This window comes from Parasteatoda tepidariorum, chromosome 2, assembly GCF_982258835.1.
Source record: "Parasteatoda tepidariorum strain Cologne lab strain chromosome 2, Ptep-v5.0, whole genome shotgun sequence".
NCBI classification, from domain to species: Eukaryota; Metazoa; Arthropoda; class Arachnida; order Araneae; family Theridiidae; genus Parasteatoda; species Parasteatoda tepidariorum.
Genome location: NC_141756.1, coordinates 83,245,058 through 83,267,671, shown reverse-complemented (window position 1 = coordinate 83,267,671; position 22,614 = coordinate 83,245,058). Strand labels below are relative to the sequence as shown.

At 29.7% G+C, this 22,614-nt stretch overlaps 1 protein-coding gene across 2 annotated transcripts in view; it reads left to right on the top strand.

Moving 5' to 3' along the window:
- LOC107453680 (uncharacterized) overlaps positions 1-22,252 on the top strand; it is a 37,425-nt gene extending 15,173 nt beyond the window's left edge. For both annotated transcript variants that reach the window (XM_071177764.2, XM_087157636.1), the window contains exons 3-10: positions 4,978-5,084; positions 9,438-9,552; positions 10,096-10,181; positions 11,728-11,842; positions 16,404-16,498; positions 18,308-18,422; positions 19,540-19,667; positions 22,087-22,252. In XM_071177764.2, the coding sequence (XP_071033865.2) occupies positions 4,978-5,084; positions 9,438-9,552; positions 10,096-10,181; positions 11,728-11,842; positions 16,404-16,498; positions 18,308-18,422; positions 19,540-19,667; positions 22,087-22,120 (795 nt within the window). In that variant the 3' untranslated portion in view covers positions 22,121-22,252. The remainder of the gene's footprint in view (positions 1-4,977; positions 5,085-9,437; positions 9,553-10,095; positions 10,182-11,727; positions 11,843-16,403; positions 16,499-18,307; positions 18,423-19,539; positions 19,668-22,086) is intronic.
- Positions 22,253-22,614: the final 362 nt, after the last annotated feature.

Here is a 22,614-nt window from a genome sequence, read left to right as displayed (position 1 = left end):
TACATTATGTTTATATCACTACATATTATATTACTTGAAAAAAAATCAATAAAGTAACAATCACAATAATTATTTTTCATTAAATAATTATCCTTATTTTAAGAATATAAAAAAAACAATAAGCATTTTAAATATTGAAAAATTAGACCTTGTTAAATAATGAAGTATACGCATTCTTATAATGTATTTTCATAAAGATACAAAAAAAGCCCTCTTTTCCTCAAATATTCCAATCACTTATATTTCTCTTCTTCCTAAAAAGCAAATTTTAAAGCTAATTAATTTTGATTATTTTTTTAAAAAAAGTTTTTTCCACTGTTATACAGGTTGGTCTAAATTCATGTTGTTTGAATATGGAGTTAGGATTCCTGAGAAATAGAATTAAAAAAAAGTCGGATATTTAAAATTTGATTTCTACTTTGACTATTGACTATAAATTTTACTATTTGACTATAAATTTGACTATTTGATCAATTTCGCTAAAATGTAGTATTTTTTAAAATAATGTAAAAAATGTACATCTAACAATTGAATTTTTTTACGACTATTATAAATAAAATAATAAATATTTACGAAAAGATATTTTTTAACAAAGGACCTTTATAGTTATGGGAAAAATTTTTTAAAATTCGATTGAAAAGTTCTCGAGTTACTTCTCATATTGTGACTACCCCCAATACTTAGGGGTACAGAAATCCAAATCAGTCAAAAAAAATGGCATGTTTATTCAGAGAAAGTACGTTTTAGTGTCTGATTTCGTAACTTGAAATATTGTCCCTGCACTTATTAATTAGCATATTTTAAGTCACCTCCTTGATATGACCACCTCCTTCATGAGAAGAACGTGAAGATCTGATTATTATATCAAAAGTTATCAGGGTAGTCCGTTTATTTATTTATTTTTTTGCGCACCGAACGTCTACAAACTTGTGATTCAAATCTGTTTAATTTTTTTCTGCTTTTTCTCTAATTTGTTCCATTCTGATGCGAAGAAAATTTTTCATAATTTGATATTTTTTTGGTCTATTTCTTAACTTTTTGCCTTTTTTTTTCACTGTTAAAAAATCAATTATTTCTAGATATTCTTAAACTGAGACGTCAACTTCCTCTAATTTATTTCTCATTAAAGAATGTATTATTGTCGCTATTTTGTCTAGAGTTCTGTATTAATTACTATATGTATATTTTTTCTTATTATCGGTTATTATATAATGTTTGTAAAACTTAATTATATTAAGACCATCGGTTTTTTGTAAATAAAAAGCTAACGAAGTTATAAAATTTGATTGTAGCTATTTTATTTGTAATTGTCATAACAAATCGTAATTATTTACACTGTGATCTTTAATGAATTTCTTATATCTCGATGATTTTATTGTTTTGGTATTAGCAAAGCATGATTATTTCTAAAAACAATTAATTTTATTCAGTTTAAATTTTGAAAATAATGGGTAATCATCTGGTTATGTTATAGTTCTTCTTTAATTCAGAGACATTTGTTGTGCGTGCGTATTTTTGTTACCTAATTGTATTTGTTGCTTAATTAAACAAATTGTCAGAATTGTTATTGACAGTTGAAGAAACGCAAGAGAATCTTCTTTAAAAATGATAAAGCAGACTTTTTTTTAAATTTCTAACTAATGCTGATTTCGAACACACTTGAATGCATTATAATTAAAAAGAGATAATTTTATTGTTGTAGTTAATTTTTATTTATTTATTAATCTATTAAAAAAAATTGCGTTGCAATCTTTTTGGAAAATTTTATAAACGTTGTTGAACAGCCGATCCAATTGTTTGAGTTTGCGACTGCTGATGTCCAACTTCGTAGCCTTGTAATTTTGAACCCGATTCAGAAGACAAGAGAACGCCTGTATCGAGCATTTTGGAGAAATTTGCTTTCGCGGACCACTTTTTTGATTGAACTAATCCGCATTTGCGTTACATGGAGAGGAGGATCACGAAAGCCTCCCGCGGTTAGTCTGACGGCAAGGGTAACCAATGATCCGTCAAAGAGGATATTTTACGTCAGCACCGTGGTAGGTGCAAGCCGGATACGGAAATCGTGTCGAGCAGTCATCGCTGGGAATCGAACCCGGCTCACCTCGTTGGAAGGTGAATGCTCTATCCCCTGAGCCACCGCGGCTCTTTTTGCAACATTGCCAAAAGGCTTAAATACTTCAAACAACGCTTTTATTTCGCATCGCATAAAAAAAGGGTGATTATAAATATTTTAGGAAGGGCGCCAGTGCGAGATTTGCCATAGGCGCTTCCTTCCATAGATACGCCTCTGCTATAGCAGCAGACAGCCCCAGACTTTCAATCTGGAGGAGTTCTCCTCAAAGCCGCACTATGTACAGATTTCAGTCCGCTCAAATTCAGAATCTGTTTAGATTCTTCTTTCTTTTTAATAAAAATTAATCAACACACAGATATTTTACTTTAATTATGTGTTGAATATATTCTCGTAACTCAAATCCCTTCTCTGAATACGTAGAATATTTTATGTCAATAAAAGTGTTTTAAATTTTTTTTTCTTCCTAATATTAGATAGTTTAAAATTTTCTTCTATCTCATAGTAAATAAAATGAATTCATTTGTAAGTTGTAAAGAGTATTCACTTAAAAAAATGTTTACTAATATTAGAATGTAAAAATATGCCCGATATAAGCGGATTAAGTGAATTAAAATCGTCGGCGCAAGGATTTGAACATGCATCGAATAATGGTGCAAAATGAACATATATATATATATATAATAAATAAATAAATAAATACAAGAAAACACTAAGAAAGTTAAGAAAAACAATAAGTATCATTTAAAATAAAATGTTGTTTGTTATTTTTTTACTTATTATTTCCCACCCCCTTTTTTTCATATGTCTATAATTTTTCTTCGTTTTATTCTTCATTTTGAACTTATATATATATATATATAATATACATAAGTATAATTTACATATGTGTAACATGAGTCACGATGGCTCAGGGGGTTGAGCGTTCTCTTTCCAAGGGCTAGAACCGGGTTCGGGTCCCAGTGATCGTTTGCGCATCCGGCTTGCACCGACCAAAGTGCTGACATGAAATATTCTCAGTGGTAGACGAATCATGCGTTAGAGTACCCTTGCCGTCAGACTAATCATGGGAGGTTCTCGAGGTCTTCCTCTCCATGTAACGCAAATGCGGGTAGTTCCATTAAAACATCCTCCACGAAGACAAATTTCTCCCTATACTTGATCTAGGAGTTCCTTTGTCTTCTGAATAGTGCTCAAAATTACAAGGCTACATAGCTGAAGACTAGTAGTCGTAAACCTAAAAATTGGGTCGACTATTCAGTAACGGTTATAAAATTAAATAAAATGTTTGTATTATATGCTTAGCCTTACAATACTGAATGTAATAGACACTTTCAGTTTTTGTCATTTTTTTAAAAAATTTCTCAAGAAATACTTAAAAACACATTTACACATCTTATGACTTTAGAAGTCTATAGGTCATGCCCTTCCTTATTGTTGTCAATTAATTTTAAAGGTTTCAAAGATTTGAAAGACAGACAATAAATTACGAAAGCAAAGAGAGAGAGAAAAAAAACTTTTTGAACGATCTATATCGAAAGATAGAGCCATAAATTTGTAATTTATATCTATCAATTTGGTTATTATATGCAATAATTGCATAAAATTTAGAAAGCCTAACCTTACATATTTATATTGGTACGGAAATTTTTACATAGAATTAATCTTTTTGCAACAATTTTTTAGCCATAACTTTAAACTATTTAATAAAACTAAATAAAAATTTTGTATATATTTCTAATTCGTAACCAAGTTATCATTTTAAAATGTGAATATTTTTAACAAAATGGGCAAGATTAAAGTTTTTATTATTTTTTTTATTGCGCATTCGTGGGAAACATTTTTTAAAAAAAATTCATAATTTCGTTCAGTATTGTATTTAATAGCTAATGGAGAGAAAAAAAAATCCAATTTGAATATAATGAAAATTCAAAAAATTTCTTACATTTTTTAAAACAGTTTTTGTTCTTTTTCGAAGAAAGATCGCTAGAATAAGGGGTTTTCCACAAATGTCATTTTGTGGTATTGAAACAGATTTATTAAAAATGACACTAGCATTATAGAGGAGCATACCTCATAGAAGTATAGTTTCTCTTACATGCTTTATTTATTTATACCGTCGCATTTTGGTGTATTATTGTAAGGTATTATCATTCGATACTAAATTTGTTTTGTGATACAAAATAAAATTGTGGAAAATCTCGTACCGTTTGGAGCTTTCTTGTAGCAATTACAAAAACTACTTACTTGCCTGGGACTTATTAAATTCTCAAGATATTCAAATCGGATTTTTCATTAATTGCCAAATACGATAGATTACAAAATTCTGAAGTTTCTTTAATGTTTTCGACGAATGCGCAGAATTAATTTAAATGCTCAGATCTCGAGCAATTTTAACCAAGTTTTTTTTTTAATTTTTAAAATAATAATTTTGTTTAAATCTTATAGTATGTTTTTCTAAATTTCATAAAAACGTGAGGTAAAAAAATAGTTCTTCATAAAAATATCCGTATCTCCATTAACATTTGAGTATAGGCTTACAAAATTCTAAGCAATTATTGCATATAATTGCATAAAGTAATTAATACAAGTTACAATTAAATTATAACTTTTGACAAAAAGTATTCCAAATCACTTTTTTTTTCGTTCCAAATTTATTACCGGTTGCTCAAACCTCTGAAAACTTTAAATTTTATTGATAAGTATGAGAAATTGAATGATCTAAATACCTCTTGTCAAAAAATGTCAAAAACTGAAAGTGTATTTCCAATTATTGTAGGATAATGTATATACCATACAAACATATGTATATTATACATATACTTAGTATACATATACAATGTATATTTCTAAGTTAAGTTTATTTTCTGCCATCATTTCATACTCTATTTTTTTCCTTTCAGGAATTGGAAACAACAAGAGAAGAGCTATTATATTCAAGGAAAGAAACTGCTCTTTTAGAAAGAAACTCAGCTTCTTTGATAAAGGCGTTGCAAGTTCTGAGTGAGAAGTATGCATTAATTTATACAATGTATGCTCCTTTGTGCAACCCTTTCATTATAACGACCGCTACTTGAAGTCCAGTTTGTTGTACCATATATGTAATGTTATTTTAACGCCCTTTGGAACGTCCGAACTTCATTCCAATATAATGACCAAAATTTGTTTCATTTTTATTTTTAATTCCCAGAAAATCACTCCAAAAAACAGGTGTTAGACATTTTTGCGCTTTAAAAAAAAGCCGGTACCAACAAACCAATCGATAACAAATAGTAGAGCGCCGATTATCCGAACTACTCGGGACCGAACGTGGTTCGGATAACGAAAAGTTCGGATAACTGGAAAGTTGTTTAAAATCTAATGTAAATGATTATTATTTGTGCACTAACTTCATTTCACACTTTTTCTAGGCTCAGGACTGATAGTACTATCTAAAATAGCTCTGGCGTGTTTAAAAGTTGCTTTTTTTTTTTTTTTCAATTTTTAAATATTTTTTATATATTTTTTTTAAACTTTTTTTTTTATTTTAAATTATTTTTATCATATTTCAGCTTTTTATAATTTTTTTTTATCAATTGCATATTTTCTTTATTTTCCATTGCAAGAGAAATCCATCAAAGACTTTTTCAAAGAAGATGCTCTTTTTCGAGCAGCCATATCCCTTATTCTCTTTAAATAACAACTGAACTGGATCAACATCATTTTGACGTTTTAGCCAGTTCATTGCAATATCTAATGGATTGCATGCTTCTACATGAGAAGGTCCACTATCTTGAATTTGATCACCTACCTCTTCGTCTGTGGAGTTCCGATTTTCATTCAAAATTTCAGCAACAATTTCATCATCATTTAAAACTTGAAATCCTGGGTCGTTTTCAGTGTCTCGACACCAATCTTCTATTTCTTCTGCTGTATAACCTGGCATCTTTTCATCGGGAAAATCTACTGGTTCAGAAACTTCAATTTCGTTTATTTTTTTGTTAAGAATTTTATTTCAAGATTTAAGATTCCAGGCACAGTAATCACTAATCATTAACCATAAGTGACAAGTAGCCATCCCCCAATTGTAGAACTTCAGCACATATCCATTCATAAACTCCTTCCTCATTTCAACCATTGTAGACTGTCAATATGAAGCTCGCGTTCTTGGAAGATAATTTTCAGCTGAAGATTGCTAAAGGGGTATGTAGGTTTAACTGTATGTATGTACATGTATGTATTGGCTACTGTAAGAAAACTGCTAAAAAAGGTTGTAAATTAAATATGATCTTCAGATGTAGTAAATATTATTTGTTCTTCTAAATTTAGAAAATTAGATAAGTTAAAAAGTATTCTAAACTTTAAAAAAAAAAAAGGAGAGAGAGAGAGTGAGAAGAAGAAGCGAATTCGGACATGGTTCGGATAATTGGACGTTCGGATAATCGGCGCTCTACTACTCCCGAAAAACTATTCAAACTTCATTTTTTTTTATTGTTACAGCAGCTCAATAATCATGATACATCATGAACTCTCTATGAATGAAGGCATTCATAGACCGGACCATTTCTCAATCCAGGAGGTTCTGGGTGTAATCTGTAGTCAAGTGAGTTGTGAAATGGATTACTTACCATTATCGAGAATCTGACGAGCATTTTGCACCTTCATTAATAACTCAGAGTTATCTGTGTAAATCAAAACCTTTCAAAATTTCTTTTGAAAAGGTTCAATATATTCATCAATCATATTTTTCATGTTTGAAAATTGCATTCACTCTTTTTTATTTTAGTTATATTACTATTCTTTGCTTATTTTAGAGTTAAAAATCGCATACATCTTGATCTTAGCTCTACTAGGTTCTTTGACCTTGTAATTTAATATTTGCATTATTACCTTGTAATTTTGAGCCCGAACCGTATTGGGAGAAATTTTGCCTTCGTAGTGGACTTTTTGATGGAACTAACCCGCGTTTGCGTTACATGGAGAGGAATGACCACTAGAACCTCCCACAGTAGGCCTGACGGAAAGGAGACTCTAATCCCTGATCCGTCTACCACTAAGGATATTTCATGTCAGCACTGTGGTCGATGCAAGCCGGATGCGGAATTCTTATTGACCTGCCATTGCTGGGATTCGAACCCAGTTCACCTCATCGGAGGGCGAACGCTATATCCCCTGAGCCACCACGGCTCTGACGTATGTTGCTTAGAAAAAAAGGCTACTCTTAATCAGTGTAACATCATCTACTCAGAGCGGACGTTAAAAATTTTATCTTCTGCACTGTAAAAACAGTGGTGTAGTATCTCTCTAAATATGATCCTGAATAAACCTAAAAATCGTGCGAAGGAACAATTTATTCCAGGTTTTCACTAAATCCAGAGGTCATATAGGATTTAAATGACTTAATTTAAATCAAAACACTTAACCCTTACACCAAACTCTCGGGCTTCCACAGCAAGCGAAAATTATTTTCACTTTTGAAAACACTCATTCTGATACACTTTGAGTATCGCTTTCGCCAGTTGTTAATCTGAAATCCAACATTCGACGAGAGTGTGTTGTTTCATACGCTGATATACAGAAACGATTATGAATACAGAAACGAAAATTCGCAGTTTAAATATGAAGGTAGAAGTCTGTTTAGAAGAAATTTGGGTCCGTTAACGGACCCGTCACAAAATATCTTTTCATAAAAACGGTCCCTTCACAAAATATTTTAACTTAGAAGCGGACCCTTCACAAAATAAATTATCTTTTAATCGCACCCTTCACAAATTTGTTTATCTTCATTATTGTTTTGTTAATCGAATAAACCTTTCCCAGGGCAGAAAACAAGAAAGATGGATGTAAACGAATTAAGTTTTGTCTTCGGCAGATGCTTCTTCCTTTATTCGTCCGAAATGAATATTCTGCGTTCTGCAGTATAAATACCAAATATTTATATGTTGCATCACTAATTTAGTAGCTCCAATTGCTGTTTATTTTTTAAATTTTAATTTTTTTAATTATAATTTTACAGTTTTAAGCATAATCTTGTATGTCTTTACAATTTAAAAATTCCTTGAAAAAGTGTTTTTTTGCAATAACGGACCCTATTTGCACAAATTCACAAAAGCGGACCCTGGTTGAATGAATGTGATTTAACGTTTAGTTTATATTCACAAATAACGAGTAATTTTTTCACAATTTTACAAAAATGGACCTTTCACAAAATGTCTGGACGATTCACCCCTGTTTTTAGTTGTGTAACAACGATAGTTATATATTAATTTTTTAAATATCTTTAAACTGTGTTAAGTAGTTTTATCATGTTTAATTTCTATTCGCTTCTGTTAAGTTAAGCTTATTTCGAATTCTTAAAATTCTCTCTGTGCTACGCGTATGAGGGATTTATAAGCTAATTTTACTATAAAAACTGATGATATTCTAAATTCACTGTTCTTAATTTATTTTGCATTGTAAAAATAAATTTACTGACTCCTATGTGTACGTTTACTGTAATTAAAAATTTTAGTGTTAGTGAATGACAAAAATGATTTAATTAAATGATTCTATACGCTAAGTAACATTTTTTTGTAGTGAAAGTGAAACTCTAGATTCAAGAGTTGTGTACGGCCGCCATTTTTCGCGTTGAGATAAACTAAAATTTTTAACAGTATGGGACAGTATATGTCAAATAAATTTGAAAATGCCTCCTATGAATAAATAATGACGACTATAAAATCAATTTTATTTTTAATTATTGTAAGAAGTATTAAAAAAGAAATTTTTTTCTATAAAAAGGAATTATTTTCACATTTCTTTATCGTCCAAAAAATGGACCTAAATTCTTATTTAATTTGATATGCTTTTTCTTAAATCACAAATGATATTTTTGGTGATTTTATTGCTTATGGTTCATATATTGTTTTCCTTAAATAAAAAATAAATACATATTCCGTTGTTGAGATTTGAGAGTATCAGAAAGTAAAAGTTTGAATTAAAAAATATTAAAGAACGAAAAAAAAAAAATTCTCTTCAAATTGACAATTTTGACAAAAAAATATTTTCTTCAATATTAGATAATCATTGATATTATTATGGTATTGTATGTTTATAGTTAACTTTTTTAATTTTATTTTATTTAAAGAAGTGCAAAAGCATGTATTTTTCTAATTATACCTAATTTAATTTTGTTGCAGATTTTAATTATTTGGTCATAGGGATATCACTAGGCCAAATGTAATGCAAAAATTTATGAACAGTAAATTTATGCAAAGAAATGCAGACATAAAATATATAATTCAGAAAAAAGAATGTAAAATATAATAAAAGGAATATCTTTGATAGAAATCATCTGTCTCACTTAACTGAAGAGCATAATTTTAGTTCTTTTCTTCCTTTTTAGATTAGATGAGGAAGAAAATGCTAGGGCAAAGCTACAGGCAGAAAATTTAAAATTAATTTCAAATTTAAAAGAGTTTCGAGAGGAAAATGCTGAACTGGAACACTTATATCAGAAGGTATTATTAAATTGTTGTCGCTGTTTTTTTTTAAATTATAAATTAAGAATGAATAGCATTTTTATGAAATATTTTATATCAGTAATTTTAATATATTTGTAGGTTTCTGATCCCTGATCAGTGGGACAGAAAGAAGTTGCAACACAATTATTAGAAATACTTGCAATTTTCATCAGGCAATTAAGTTAGTTTTGATTAAGTTAGTTCTAAATTAAGTTAGTTCTAATTATAATTAACTCAGAGAGACTCTATAGACTCCGTTGCTCACAATTATTATTTCACTTAAACGTAGTCATTGTTTGAATCTTTAGAACAAAAATTTTAATTCACTATATTCAAATGAAAACATATTTTTATTGTTATTAATTTTGGTTGTTACTCGATTTATTACTTTATATATCAAGTCCTCGAAACATCAAGATCGCATCTTAGCATTTGAAAATAGCATAACTAAATCGAAAGATGTTCTTTCGTTTTTTGTATTACGCACTGTACAATTGTCTATAATATTCATTGTTTGTAGAATGCATTCTGTTTTTTTAGATGACGATTGATATTGATGAGAAAAACCATCAAATCATTGATTTGCAACAACAGTTGGATATGAAAGAGAATGAAGTTCTACTGAAGTGAGTTTTGTATTTTTTTAAAAATTAGATTTGTATGAAATAGAAATGATTGACTTAAGGGAGAAACTGGTGTTTTATCTTATGTTCAAAATAGATAATTTTGCTCCATATCAAAATTAGTCTGCTCCTCTATCTGATATGCAAATTTTAAAAAAAATTTTTCATCAGTTTAAATTTACAGTAGTAGTAGTATTTACAATATTCTTTCACTCCTGTGGTGCTCTCATGCCAAATGAAATGCGCACCTTAATGACTTAATTAGTAAAAGGTCGGTTGCCGGCCATTTGCGCTTAGACAACAACATTAACACAATTTATATGTAGGCCTCAAAAGTTATCTTCCGTTTTCAAATGTATAATTTTTAAATACAGAATAGCTTACAGATGTACTTTAAGAAAGTGCGTTTTTGTGCCTAATTTTGAATTTGACAATATTACCCGTACTAATTTATAAGCATTTATATCCCTTTTACACAGATGGACACTGGTGTCCCTTTTATGTAAATATATTTTTTCTGACGATCTAATTGCAAGCAAAACGATATTTTGGCATTTTTTAATTTAAAAAAAAAGTCTAATAGTTATTAAAAAAATCTGTTAGATGATCGGAATTATTTTGGTACAAAAATATAAAATCCGAAAAAAATAGTTAGAATTTCTTTTTTTTTTCAATAATATTAAAAAATATATCAATAATTGATTTTGTTTATCAATTTATCTATAATTTTAATGCTCCGGTGGTATGGAATAGTGTAAAAGAGGATTCATCAGACCAGATGACTTGTTTCCATTGCAGTTGTGTCCATTTTAGGCCGTCTTGGTACCACTGTAGTCTCTTCAAAGCATTCCGCGCTGAAACTAATGGTTTTGGAATAGCTACTCTGCCATGAATGTTAGCAGCATGCAACTCCCGTTGAATAGTTTTCATGGATACGGGGTTCTGAACGTGGGAATTCATCTCGAACGTTATCACCGGCAGTGTAGTCTTGAGTTTTCGAACGACTATTCTCTTCAACATCCGTCTATCACGGTCCGACAACTTCGATTTCCTGCCGCTGTTGTGCTTCGCAAAAGATACCTTACTCAGCTTTGTGTATGCCGACAGAGTCCTTGATACAGTGGTCCTTGAAACACCAACAACGTACGCTATTCTGGACACGGACACACCAGCGAGGCGAGCTCCAATTATCATGTCTCTTTTAAGGTCAGAGAGGTCGGACATAATCTCGCTTTGCTAGGAACAGATTTTTTCTCTCCCAGATTCTGTAACTCTCACACTGCCATATGCTATAAAAAAATAGCATTTGGCAGAATAGACTGATACCTTTCCTTTCATCACCACTACGTACTACGTGGCACACTCTTGCGACACGTGCCACGTAGTGGTGATGATGTTTATTGGACGGTCGAAGGACGGCTCCATTTTTTCACAGGTGCTCCTATTATTTTGTCCTGTACCTGTATATCCTTTCTCTTTCTCTCTCTCAAAATTGTTAATAATTGAAACTTCTTGTTAAGTTGTTAGAGACAATTATTTATTTTCTTAGGTTGGAAGAAAAAGAAAGTTACATTCAAAAATTGCAGTCAGGAAATGTTAAGTTACATTTAGAATTGAAAGAACTCAAAAGAGATCTTGCTGTTCCTGAAATGAAGCATCAAGAAGTAAGATTTTATTTTCATTTTTGAAACAAAATACTGTTTTTTGTAAGATCCAGTACATCCTAAAGTACTCTTCAACTATTTGAAGAACACCTCCCAACTGAAAAGCTGAGATTTTCTGCTGCTATAGAAAAGAAAGAAAAAAAAGAGTGAAACCATCCGTAATGGGGGAGAGTTGAACAAAATATACAACTCTCCCAACTTAAACCAATTGAAAATAGTTAAAGGCAGTCACAATCACCAGCATACCAGTCTAGTTCCCGGAGCAGTTCTCGTGATAGTCAGATAGTATAGGACAGGGATGGCGAACCAATGGCACGCGTGCCATTTATGGCACGCCACACAATATTTTGGGCACGCCACCGATCACAATTGTCATTGCACTCTGAATTGTTATTACACAAATGTCACACAGTATGAAGCATATGTAACAATTAAATTAAAATTCACAAAAAACAAACAAAATAATAAGCAATTATTAATAAAAAATAAACAATTAATGCTAAAAGAACAATTAATAACCATAAAAAACAAGCTAACAATAAATAACTAGCAAAAAAATCAACAGTCCTGCTTAAACTAATATTTTACAACCTAATATAAGTTACGAACTAAGGTAGACAACGTTGAAGAGCACAAAAATATTATTAAAAGCAGACAGCTGTTTCGGATGCTGCTCGGACTCAGATATTCAACCGAATTCGCTAGAACTTTGTATACTGGCTCGTATATTTCAAAATGACCGAAAAATTGTGTACCTTACCATTCAAAACTTTGACTATTATTTGAAAAAAAAATACTACAAAATAATAGGTGGATAAGCGGGCGTTCTATTCTCTGAGCCATCACGACTTTTGCTACCATATACAGGGGTCTGTTTAGAAGAAATTTGGGTCCGTTAACGGACCCTTCACAAAATATCTTTTCATAAAAACGGTCCCTTCACAAAATATTTTAACTTAAAAACGGACCCTTCACAAAATGATTTTTCTTTTAATCGAACCCTTCACAAATTTATTTATCTTCATTATTATTTTGTTAATCGAATAAACCCTTTCCAGGGGAGAAAACAAGAAAGATGGATGTAAACGAATTAAGTTTTGTCTTCGGCAGACGATTCTTACATTATTTGTCCGAAATGAATATTCTGCGTTCAGCAGTATAGGCTAAATACCAAATATTTGTATGTTGCATCTCTAATTTAGAAGCAGCAATTGTTGTTTATTTTTTAAAATTTAATTTTTTTAATAATAATTTTACAGTGTTGAGCATAATCTTGTATATCTTTACAATTTAAAAACTCCTTGAAAAAGCTTTTTTTTTTGCAATAACGGACCATTTTTGCACAAATTCATAAAAGCGGACCCTGGTTGAAAGAATGTGAGTAATTTTTTCACAATTTCACGAAAAACGGACCTTTCACAAAATGTCTGGACAGACCCCTGATATAGTAAAAAGTAATGCACATCCACAACAGCCGGTTGTGGACGAAAGTTGTCACAGTGGTTAAGATTATAATTTCGAGACCAATGGCATGATGGTGACAATGTGCTCAGCGGAACGCATCTGTCACTTTTTCTTCTCAGATTAGCTCGTACCAACTGAATCAAGATGGGCTTCACACAGCCTTTGGTCATAGCAGCCATCGATGTCAAAGTAGCAGCGTACTACCTGAACCACAGAACTATCGTTGCTTATTTATAGGCTGGGATGTGCGGAAAATCGAATAATTCTTCTAAATGCCCTGTCTTAAATGCAAAAAAATTAAGTTTTAGAAAAAAAGGACCTTAAAGTGAAAATAATACTCTTAAAAAACGCAAACATGTTTTATATGAAATAATTCTAAGAACTGAAGCCGTGATTCGATTAAAACTTTATTTGCCTCAAAAGTATATAAATTTGAAATAACAGTTTACATGTTTAAAGCGTTCAAAAACAGGCACCAAGTCTTAAGAATGGACGCTTGTTTTTGAGCACTTGAAACATGCGGACTGTTCTTTCTAATTTACATAGTTTTGAAGTGAATGAAGATTTTTATTAAGTAATGCTTTATATTCGCTTTATTTAAATTAAATATAAATCATAACTTTGATTTTTAAATTAAATAAAAAATAAGGAAATTATTAGTCAACTACGCAATTTATGAATATAATAAAACATAAACAAATATCTGTAAATAGTATTAGTAAAGATATAAAGAAGATTAAACGAATTTTTTGTTACAACCTTAAGAACCTCAAACTTGAATAGCATTGTTAAATGATTTTTAATATTCTACTGCCCATTGCCCGAAAGCAAATATACTTTTATCTCATTAGGCAGGCCGCACACTGAGAAAGCAAAAACGGTAAGTACGCAGAAGGCGAATTCCTATATTTTTGCTTTAGGGTGCGCAGAGGAGATGTGCGCATGCTAATACTGAAGTAAGGGAATCTGGCACTCGGATGTCTCGTTTGCCTTCTCAGTGTGTGGCCCACTTACTGTTTAAAATCAACAGTTGATGTTAGAGGATGTTTAGAATAGCATAATACAATGAGAAATTTATACTAATTTACAAATTAAAAAAAATCACAAGCAAAATTTTCTTTAAATAAAAAATATTATCAATCCTTTGACATAGAATTTTTATTCATCATACTTTTCACAAGGTTTTCTCTATTTTATATTAATTTAGGTTACAACCATTTTATTCATTTTATAACCGTCGTTGAAAAGCCGACCCAATTTTTGGGATTACGACTTCTAATGTTCAACTCCGTATCCTTGTAATTTTCAACTAATCCAGAAGACGACGAAACTCCTGGATAAGTATCTCCAAAGGTATTGATTTGTTATGGGAACATGGAGGGTATTGTGTGATTTTGAAATCTCAATTTTTGCCTTAAAGGTAAAATCTTCCAAACACGGCTGTCTTCCAGGTGGTATTTTTTTTCTCCCCAAATTTACCCCTTTTTGCAGTTATTTAGATTTAAGGGAAACAGTTGTTTATCATTTAATTTTCTTTTTAATTCACAAAATCAATTGTTGATAATTTTTTAAATATGAATAAAAATAAATGTTTCCCAAACTACTATTTTAGGATTTTATGTTTTGGTGCAAATATAATTACGATGATTTAACAGATTTTTTAAGGGTAATTATCAGACTGTTTTTTTTTTTATAATTTTAAAATTCGTAAGAAAAAAAAGCGATTAAAAAAGAGGGGAAATCTAAAAATTTAAAAAAAAATGGCCAAAACGAAACACGAATAACGAGTTTTTTAAAGAAAAAAGCAACCAAAATGCAAATATATCATCATCATAGTTCTGTTTTTTGCTTGACTATCACTAGACTACATCATTGGTTCGAATTTCTTTGAACACTGCACGTTTAAGAGAAAAGACTGAAGCTAATATTAAAATTTTAATAGAATATTGTTAGCATTTATAGAAGTTTGTGTATCGTCATGTGGGGCTACTTTGTGCAGGATTTCGCAGTTTTTGAACTTTGACATGTAAAAAAACTATGTTAATTCAAACTTTAGTAAAATTTATCGATATTATATTCATAACTGGACTCAGACGAGTGAATTTGATCAATATTAGCATTATTTGTATGTAATATTTACAAATAATAAGTCAAAACATACCTTGCACAAAGTAGCCCCCAAGTGGGGCTACAAAAAAAAAGGATAAAATTTTTTAAGGAAAAAAAAAAAGGATAAAAATTTTTTTAAAAAATCCGGGAAAAAAAGATATATAATCTTTTTATTAGCCCACACGGTTATATCCACAAAAAAGAGTGCTTTCTAATATTGTATCAATATAGCCAAAGCAAAATATATCAATACAATAGTGCGAGGAGCACTCAAAAAATTTTTACAAAAATTACAACAAATAAAATGGAAGACAGTAAGTAAAAATAACGCGTGAAAAAAGAAAATAAAATATAAAGAGAAAACAGAATAAAACATAATCTATAAAGCGAGTAGCGAATTCAAATGAACTTACACGAACGGGAAATTTTTTAATAATGATTTTAAATATTTTGCGATCTGGCAATCTTGTTACGAAAATATTTTGAAAAATTTCCCGTTCATGTAAGTTCATTTGAATTCGCTACTCGCTTGTAAACTTAGGAATTATCTTCAGACAATAAAATTTTCAATAGTGGGCACGAATCATCTTATTGGATTAAATAAGTTCCAAAGATGTAGGAAAAAAAAAGTTGAAAGTATAATTAACTCAAAGAGACTCCATAAACTCCGCTCCTCTCCGAATTCGCTTCACGATTGCCAATACCCCTTTGAATCTGGAAACCCAATATTTTGCAGGACAAAAATCTAAATTTATCAAAAAAATAATGTCTAAAATTTTGTTAAACAATGCAGGTTTTTGAGTCAGATTTTGTAATTTAAAATATCTTTAATAAGTAATTACTATTTTCGAATCTTCGAAACAAAGATCGCATCTTAACATTTGAAAACAGCATAACTGAATCAAAAGCTGTTCTTCCGTTTTTTATATTACACACTGTACAATTGTCTATAATATTCATTGTTTGTAGAATGCTTTTTGTTTTTTAGATGACGATTGATATTGTTGAGAAAAAGAATCAAATAATTGAGTTGCAACAACAGTTAGTCATGAAGGAGAATAAGTTGAATGAAGCTCTACTCAAGTGAGTTTTGTATTTTTTTAAAAATTAGATTTGTCTGAAATAGAAATGATTGGCTTCAGAGAGAAACTGGTGTTTTATCTTTTGTTCAAAATTGATAATTTTGCTCCATATCAAAATTAGCTTGCTCCTCTATCTGATATGCACATTTAAAAAAAAAATTTCTTCACCAGTTTAAATTTACAGTTGTAGTAGTATTTACAATATTCTCATGCCAAACGAAATGCGCATCTATATGACTTAATTAGCAAAAGGTCAGTTGCCGGCCATTTATGTTTCGACAATAACATTAATACGATTTATATGTAGGCCTCAAAAGTTAGCTTCCGTTTTCAAATATATAATTTTTAAATACAGAATAGATTTCGATTTTTTTGGTGCAATATTTTACTAGTCAATTCAATAGTTTTTAGATAAACGTCTTAAAAAGTTTAGCAATTCAAAATGGCAACAAACGATGGAAGTGAAATTAAAAACGGACTCTTTAATGACTTTTAAACTAATAATCAGGTCTTCACGTATTAGATTCAATTTTCATTGCTAGTGGCTTAATCTTAAATTTGCAAACTAATTTGTAAAGAGGACATTTTGAGCCATAAAAATGATTGCATACAAGAAGAATAGAGAATTTATAATAAAAAAGGTTTTGAAAATCAATTCAATTGTTTTTAGAAAAACGACAAAAAAGTTTAGCATTTTAAAATAGCAATAAACAACGAATACGAAACACGGGGCAATGAACATTTTTCTCTACGGCAATAAACAATAAAGGAACACCTTAGGGACTTAATTTTCATTAATTATAAAAATAAAAAATACCTAATAAAATTTTATATATATAAATATATAATACCTTAAAAAAAATTTTACCAATAACGCAGAAAAAGACAATGGTTTTTCATTCTGCATTTCATAACCATAGATTATTAAAAAGCTAGATATAATATTTTTCACTTATTTTGACCTAAATTAATACAAAATAAGGAAAATATGATTAGTAAAAATTCTGCATCGAATGATAAAAATGGGATGCTTCAACTATTTAGATTGTGATTTTGTATATGACCATCTTATTATTAGATCAAAAGCTACTATTGTGTTCACTTTTTTGATTTTGCTCACTGTACATTTTAAGAATATATGAGACAGTAAAAGTAAAAAAAAATATACTCATTCGAGGTGTATAAATTAATGTTAATGGAGAAATAAAGACATTGTCGAAATATGACAAATCACTATTGTAGCGTCTGGTATAAACGTTAAAACCAGTTGGATTTTTAAATTTTTTTTAGATATTGGAAATTTTTTTAGTTAGTGTCTTTCACTTCTCTTAAATTTCTCCTGTAATCAAATTAATTTTATAACCTCAATCTTGCGTCCCTCATATTTTTTTAATAAAGGATTCTAAATCTATTTTTAAAGCTGGCGATTGATTAAACACTTGATTAATCACTTTGTGTAAGTTCTGACTTAGTCTAATATGGGGCCAATAGAAGAAAAAAATTTAGCATTATATCTGCATTCCAAATTCTTTTTGTTTTTGTAAAAAAATATGATATGAAGGGGCTCATTTATTATGCATAAAACCCTCATATTGGTTATTATTGCACAAATCTAGTGAAATTTAACTATCTTTATACCATGCATCTCCTCTAGCTAATCTATATCATAAATATTTATTCCAATATCTTGCAGATGTTTCTTTTTAGAATGAAAGAATTCCAGTTTTTAGCATAGTAGAAAAATACGCCATTCATCAATTTTTCTTCAGCGTTTTAATTGAAATAATTAAACTTCTCTATTTATTTTCAGGTTGGAAAAAGAAAAATGTGAGAGAGAAAAGCTGCAATTGGAAAAATTTAGTTCAGATGCGAGTTTAAAGAAACTTAAAAAAGATATTGTAATCCTTGAAAATAAAAACAAGAAGGTATGAAAACTAATTCATTAAATGATTTTTTTAAGTATTTCCCTGCCTGATATTAATAGTGCGATATTAATAATGGTATTAATAATGATCAAATATTACGTAAGCACTTCCTCCCAATTCAATTAGTTTCAAATGTATAAAATGGGTCAATAAATTAGATTTTTAATAAGTATCTTTATTTTTATGCAGACAAAGTTTTAAAAAAAATTAATCTCCATCCAAACTGGTTTTCATTAATTTAAACTAAAATAAGATTTTGTGTTAAAAATTCTAAAAACTGAGAAACGCGTAGTTTTAAATTACTTTCTCAAAACCACAAATCAAACCATTTTAGTGCTTTAAAGTTTAACGGAAAAATTTCTAGAAACCAATTTATAGAATCATTCTCCAAAAATTATCAAGTGTTATTTCTCCGAATCTAATAAAGCGACCACATTAATGGCTATCTTTTTTAAGAGGTATTGTGCAATCCAATAATACAGTATCATCAAAAGTTAAGTACAAATAAATATCAAGAAAACTCAAATTAAAAATTTAAACTAAAATTCAAATTGTGAGATTAGAGCCCTGTTAGGATAAGGGTAAGGAATTCGCTTGTTTTTGCTATCCAAGTGGAAGGAACAGCACTTAGTATTAAATTCTTTTAAATGCCAAATCTTTTTAATTTTAACTTTTTTTTTGTTTTTACTCCTAATAATTTGCTTCTTTTTTTAGTTATAACTTTTTTTTGGGTTTTGTTTAACTTGTTTTATCTTTAGCCTGCAAACCAGCACTTGTTTCTTTTCTTCTCCTGTTTTTTTCTTTTCTCCTTTTTTATGTTCCTGAATTTCGTAATTAACATTCTTTTAATGATTTAAAATAGATTTGAATTTGAAGGTGTGTCTACTCTAAGACATTGTGCGCCCCGATGGGGAATCCAATAAGGCGCATTTTTTTTTCAATAAGGCGTGAATTCCAATACGGCATGAATTTTCATACTTAAAAAAATTAAGAACCGAACCTTTCATATTTCTTAAAATAAAATGAGTTAAACCAAACCTTCAAACATGCAAGAAAAAAATTCTTCTTTGCCCTGAGTTCTGAATTCCTGTCTAATTCATTGTTTTATAATTTGCAGATGACTGAAGTAATTAAAATCGAACAGAATTTTGCAGAAATTGCAAGGAAACAGATGGATATAAAGATCAATCAAGTTCACTGTCAGCAGGAAGCTTATAAAAGCATACAGCGCCAATTGCATTCCAAGTGAGTTCATTTATAATATAATCAAATCAAAAACAAAATTACTTTACGAACCATGACTGGGTTCTTGAAAATGGTTCTGCAGTTCCTTTCGGATCTCTTTGCTTGCTTATTAGATACAAAGTTATTTTAGTTTAACTTTGTAGGAAGGTTTGTTCAGTTTTTGAAAAAAAGTTCAAAGAATATATAACAAATACTTTCCGTGAAATCTTTGACTTATATAACTTTCGGTAACTTTGTAATTCCATTTGGTTCAGACAAATCAATTTTCCTATGAATACGTTTCTAAATTTCAGTGTTTGAAGACAGATTAGTTTTGAGCCCATTGAGTTTGTAAAATGCATAAAAATCAATGAAAAAGGTTGTTTAGAAAAATGTTTTCTGGTCGATTTTTGTTGATTCTATTCACCTGCAGTTTCGTCAGAATACCTTTGCGTCAATTGGATACCTGCAAGAGACGGCATCGTAGGTAAATCGTAGTATCTGCCGATTTAGAGGACCAGCAGGTTCGACCCAAACGTGCGACATCGCTATTAGGTATAAAATTAAATCCGATTTAAAGCACATGTTTAGGCACAATCACTTCACTTCTTCTCAAGTTGCAAGTAGCCAATTATTATTTAACTTGCTTAAATTATTAAATATAGTTAAAGCAGAAGTTATCAACTTGCTCAACAGTAAAATTCAGCAAAAGTAAATTAAGCTACTGCCTCATATCTTTTGTCAGATTCACATAATCATAACTAACCACTGTATTTTGCTCAATATTAATATTTAAAAAGGCTGTATCTAATCAGACATGATACAAATAAACTTAAGGAAAACTCAGATTTAAACACGTTTTGTTATATGTTACTTATTTAAGCGGGAATTTTTTTTTAATATCTCAGGGATGAGATTTTTCCGCTTTTTTCACTTTTATCTCTTGAATTTCAGCTTTTTTATCAAAAATTCAGATTTTTCTAAAAATTTCACTTTTTTTAATAAGTATTTCGCTTTTTCAGAAAATTTACCAATTTATAAAGAGAAACAGAAAATTCAAACTACATAGCTACCAATCCTTTCTCATTTTTACTTATTTTAGCTATTTTCTCCCCTTTTACTCGCAGCAGATAAGATTTTCCGAATTTTTTACCTGCCCTCCAGATAGATCCGATTTTTTTAGTTCAAACGACGCTGCTTCTGACAAGCCTGGAATCGGCTAACATCTCGATCTTATTCACACGATTTTAATATCAAACATAGCTTTTCATATTTGCGTGTTGCGATTCATATTCACCCGATTTGAATATTGTACGTTGCGATTCTTATTTACGAGATTTAATACTCCGATATTGTGATTCGTATTTACGCCTTTTTAAAAACCTATGTATCGATTCGTATTCACGCAAGTTTAAAATTCAATGTCTTGATTTGCTCATGGGGTTTATAATATCAAACATTGATTTTCGTATTTATACGTGATTTTAAAATAAGGCATTGGGATTCGCATTCACGCATTCTAAAAATTCATAATTCTTATTTATGCAATCTAAAAAATATGAATCATGATTCGTATTTACGCGATCTAAAAATTATGAATCGTGATTTGTATTTACGCGTTTTAAAAATTCTATATCCCAGTTTGTATTTTCTCATTTTCAAAATCGTATATCTACATAGTTTCATATTCATGTGATTTCAAAATCCATTCTTGTAAGAAGTAAATTATTTTTTTTTAAAATTAGTTACTATAAAGGTGACTGTTTTTCCAACAACGATTATTAGTATATGTAAGTGTTACAACATCAGAGAAACTGGAAGGGAATATATTCAAAACTTACATTCTGTGCTTGCAAAGAAGAAAAAATAGGATTTGTCACAAGATGTTTGAAGATGGACTAACGACTAAATATAGCAAACATAAAAGATATAGCAAACAAAAGCAATCACTTAAAAAGGGTAGTATAATTTTTATTTTCACTAAATGTTAAGTATCAATGTAATCATTTATATAATAATAGATTAGTACACAATTGTATGTCAACACATTATTTATTACCTTAAACTGTCTGGAATTTATTATTAAAGGGTTGCGCTTGCGTAAAATTTACTATCGTGGAAATTCAGCTTTTTTGCCTTTTGGCTAATCTCATCCCTGATATCTGGAAAATCAAATAATCTGTTTCCAGAGCCGCTTTAATTATTTGAAATTATTATTTCACTTGAACCTAGTCATTGTTTGAATCTTTAGAACAAAAATTTTAGTTCACTATATTCAAATGAAAACATATTTTTATTGTTATTAATTTATTTATTATTGTTATTAATTATTTTATTGTTACCTGATTTATTACTTCATCAAGTCGAAATTATTTTATCAAATGCTACTTAATACATTTCATTTTTCTATTATTTTTATGATTTATTTATTTTTATTTAGAATCCTGAACTTGAAACTTCAAAACCAGAACTAGCAGCAATGCGGAAAGACTTGAAAACAAATTTAAATGACATAGTTCAAAATTTTGAACACTGAATTGTATAGATGAAAGCTTAATCAGTTAAAACTGAGAGAAAATAAAGCAATTAGTAATTTTTTACTTTAATATGAAGGAGTGATTTTCTCATTTTGTAATTACTTCTGTCAATTTATTTATCTACTTACTTAGCAGTAAGTCATTTATATTATTAAATGTTTACTTTCATAATGCAATCACATTGTATCTGATTCCATTTATCAAAAAAAAAAAAAAATTCAACTGTTATGTTAAAAGGTGATAATAACCTTTTTGTAGTGTATGGATAGTAATATCCTTTTATACCGACAGATGGCGGTCGGTTGTAAAAGGTAAAATACTCTCTAGAATGGGATTCCATACTTTATGGTTCAAGGATTTGTGTTCCAAAGAAATTTTAAAGACAAGTTTTACAAGAAATTCGTGCAGGGCATTTGGGAGTGATTAAAATG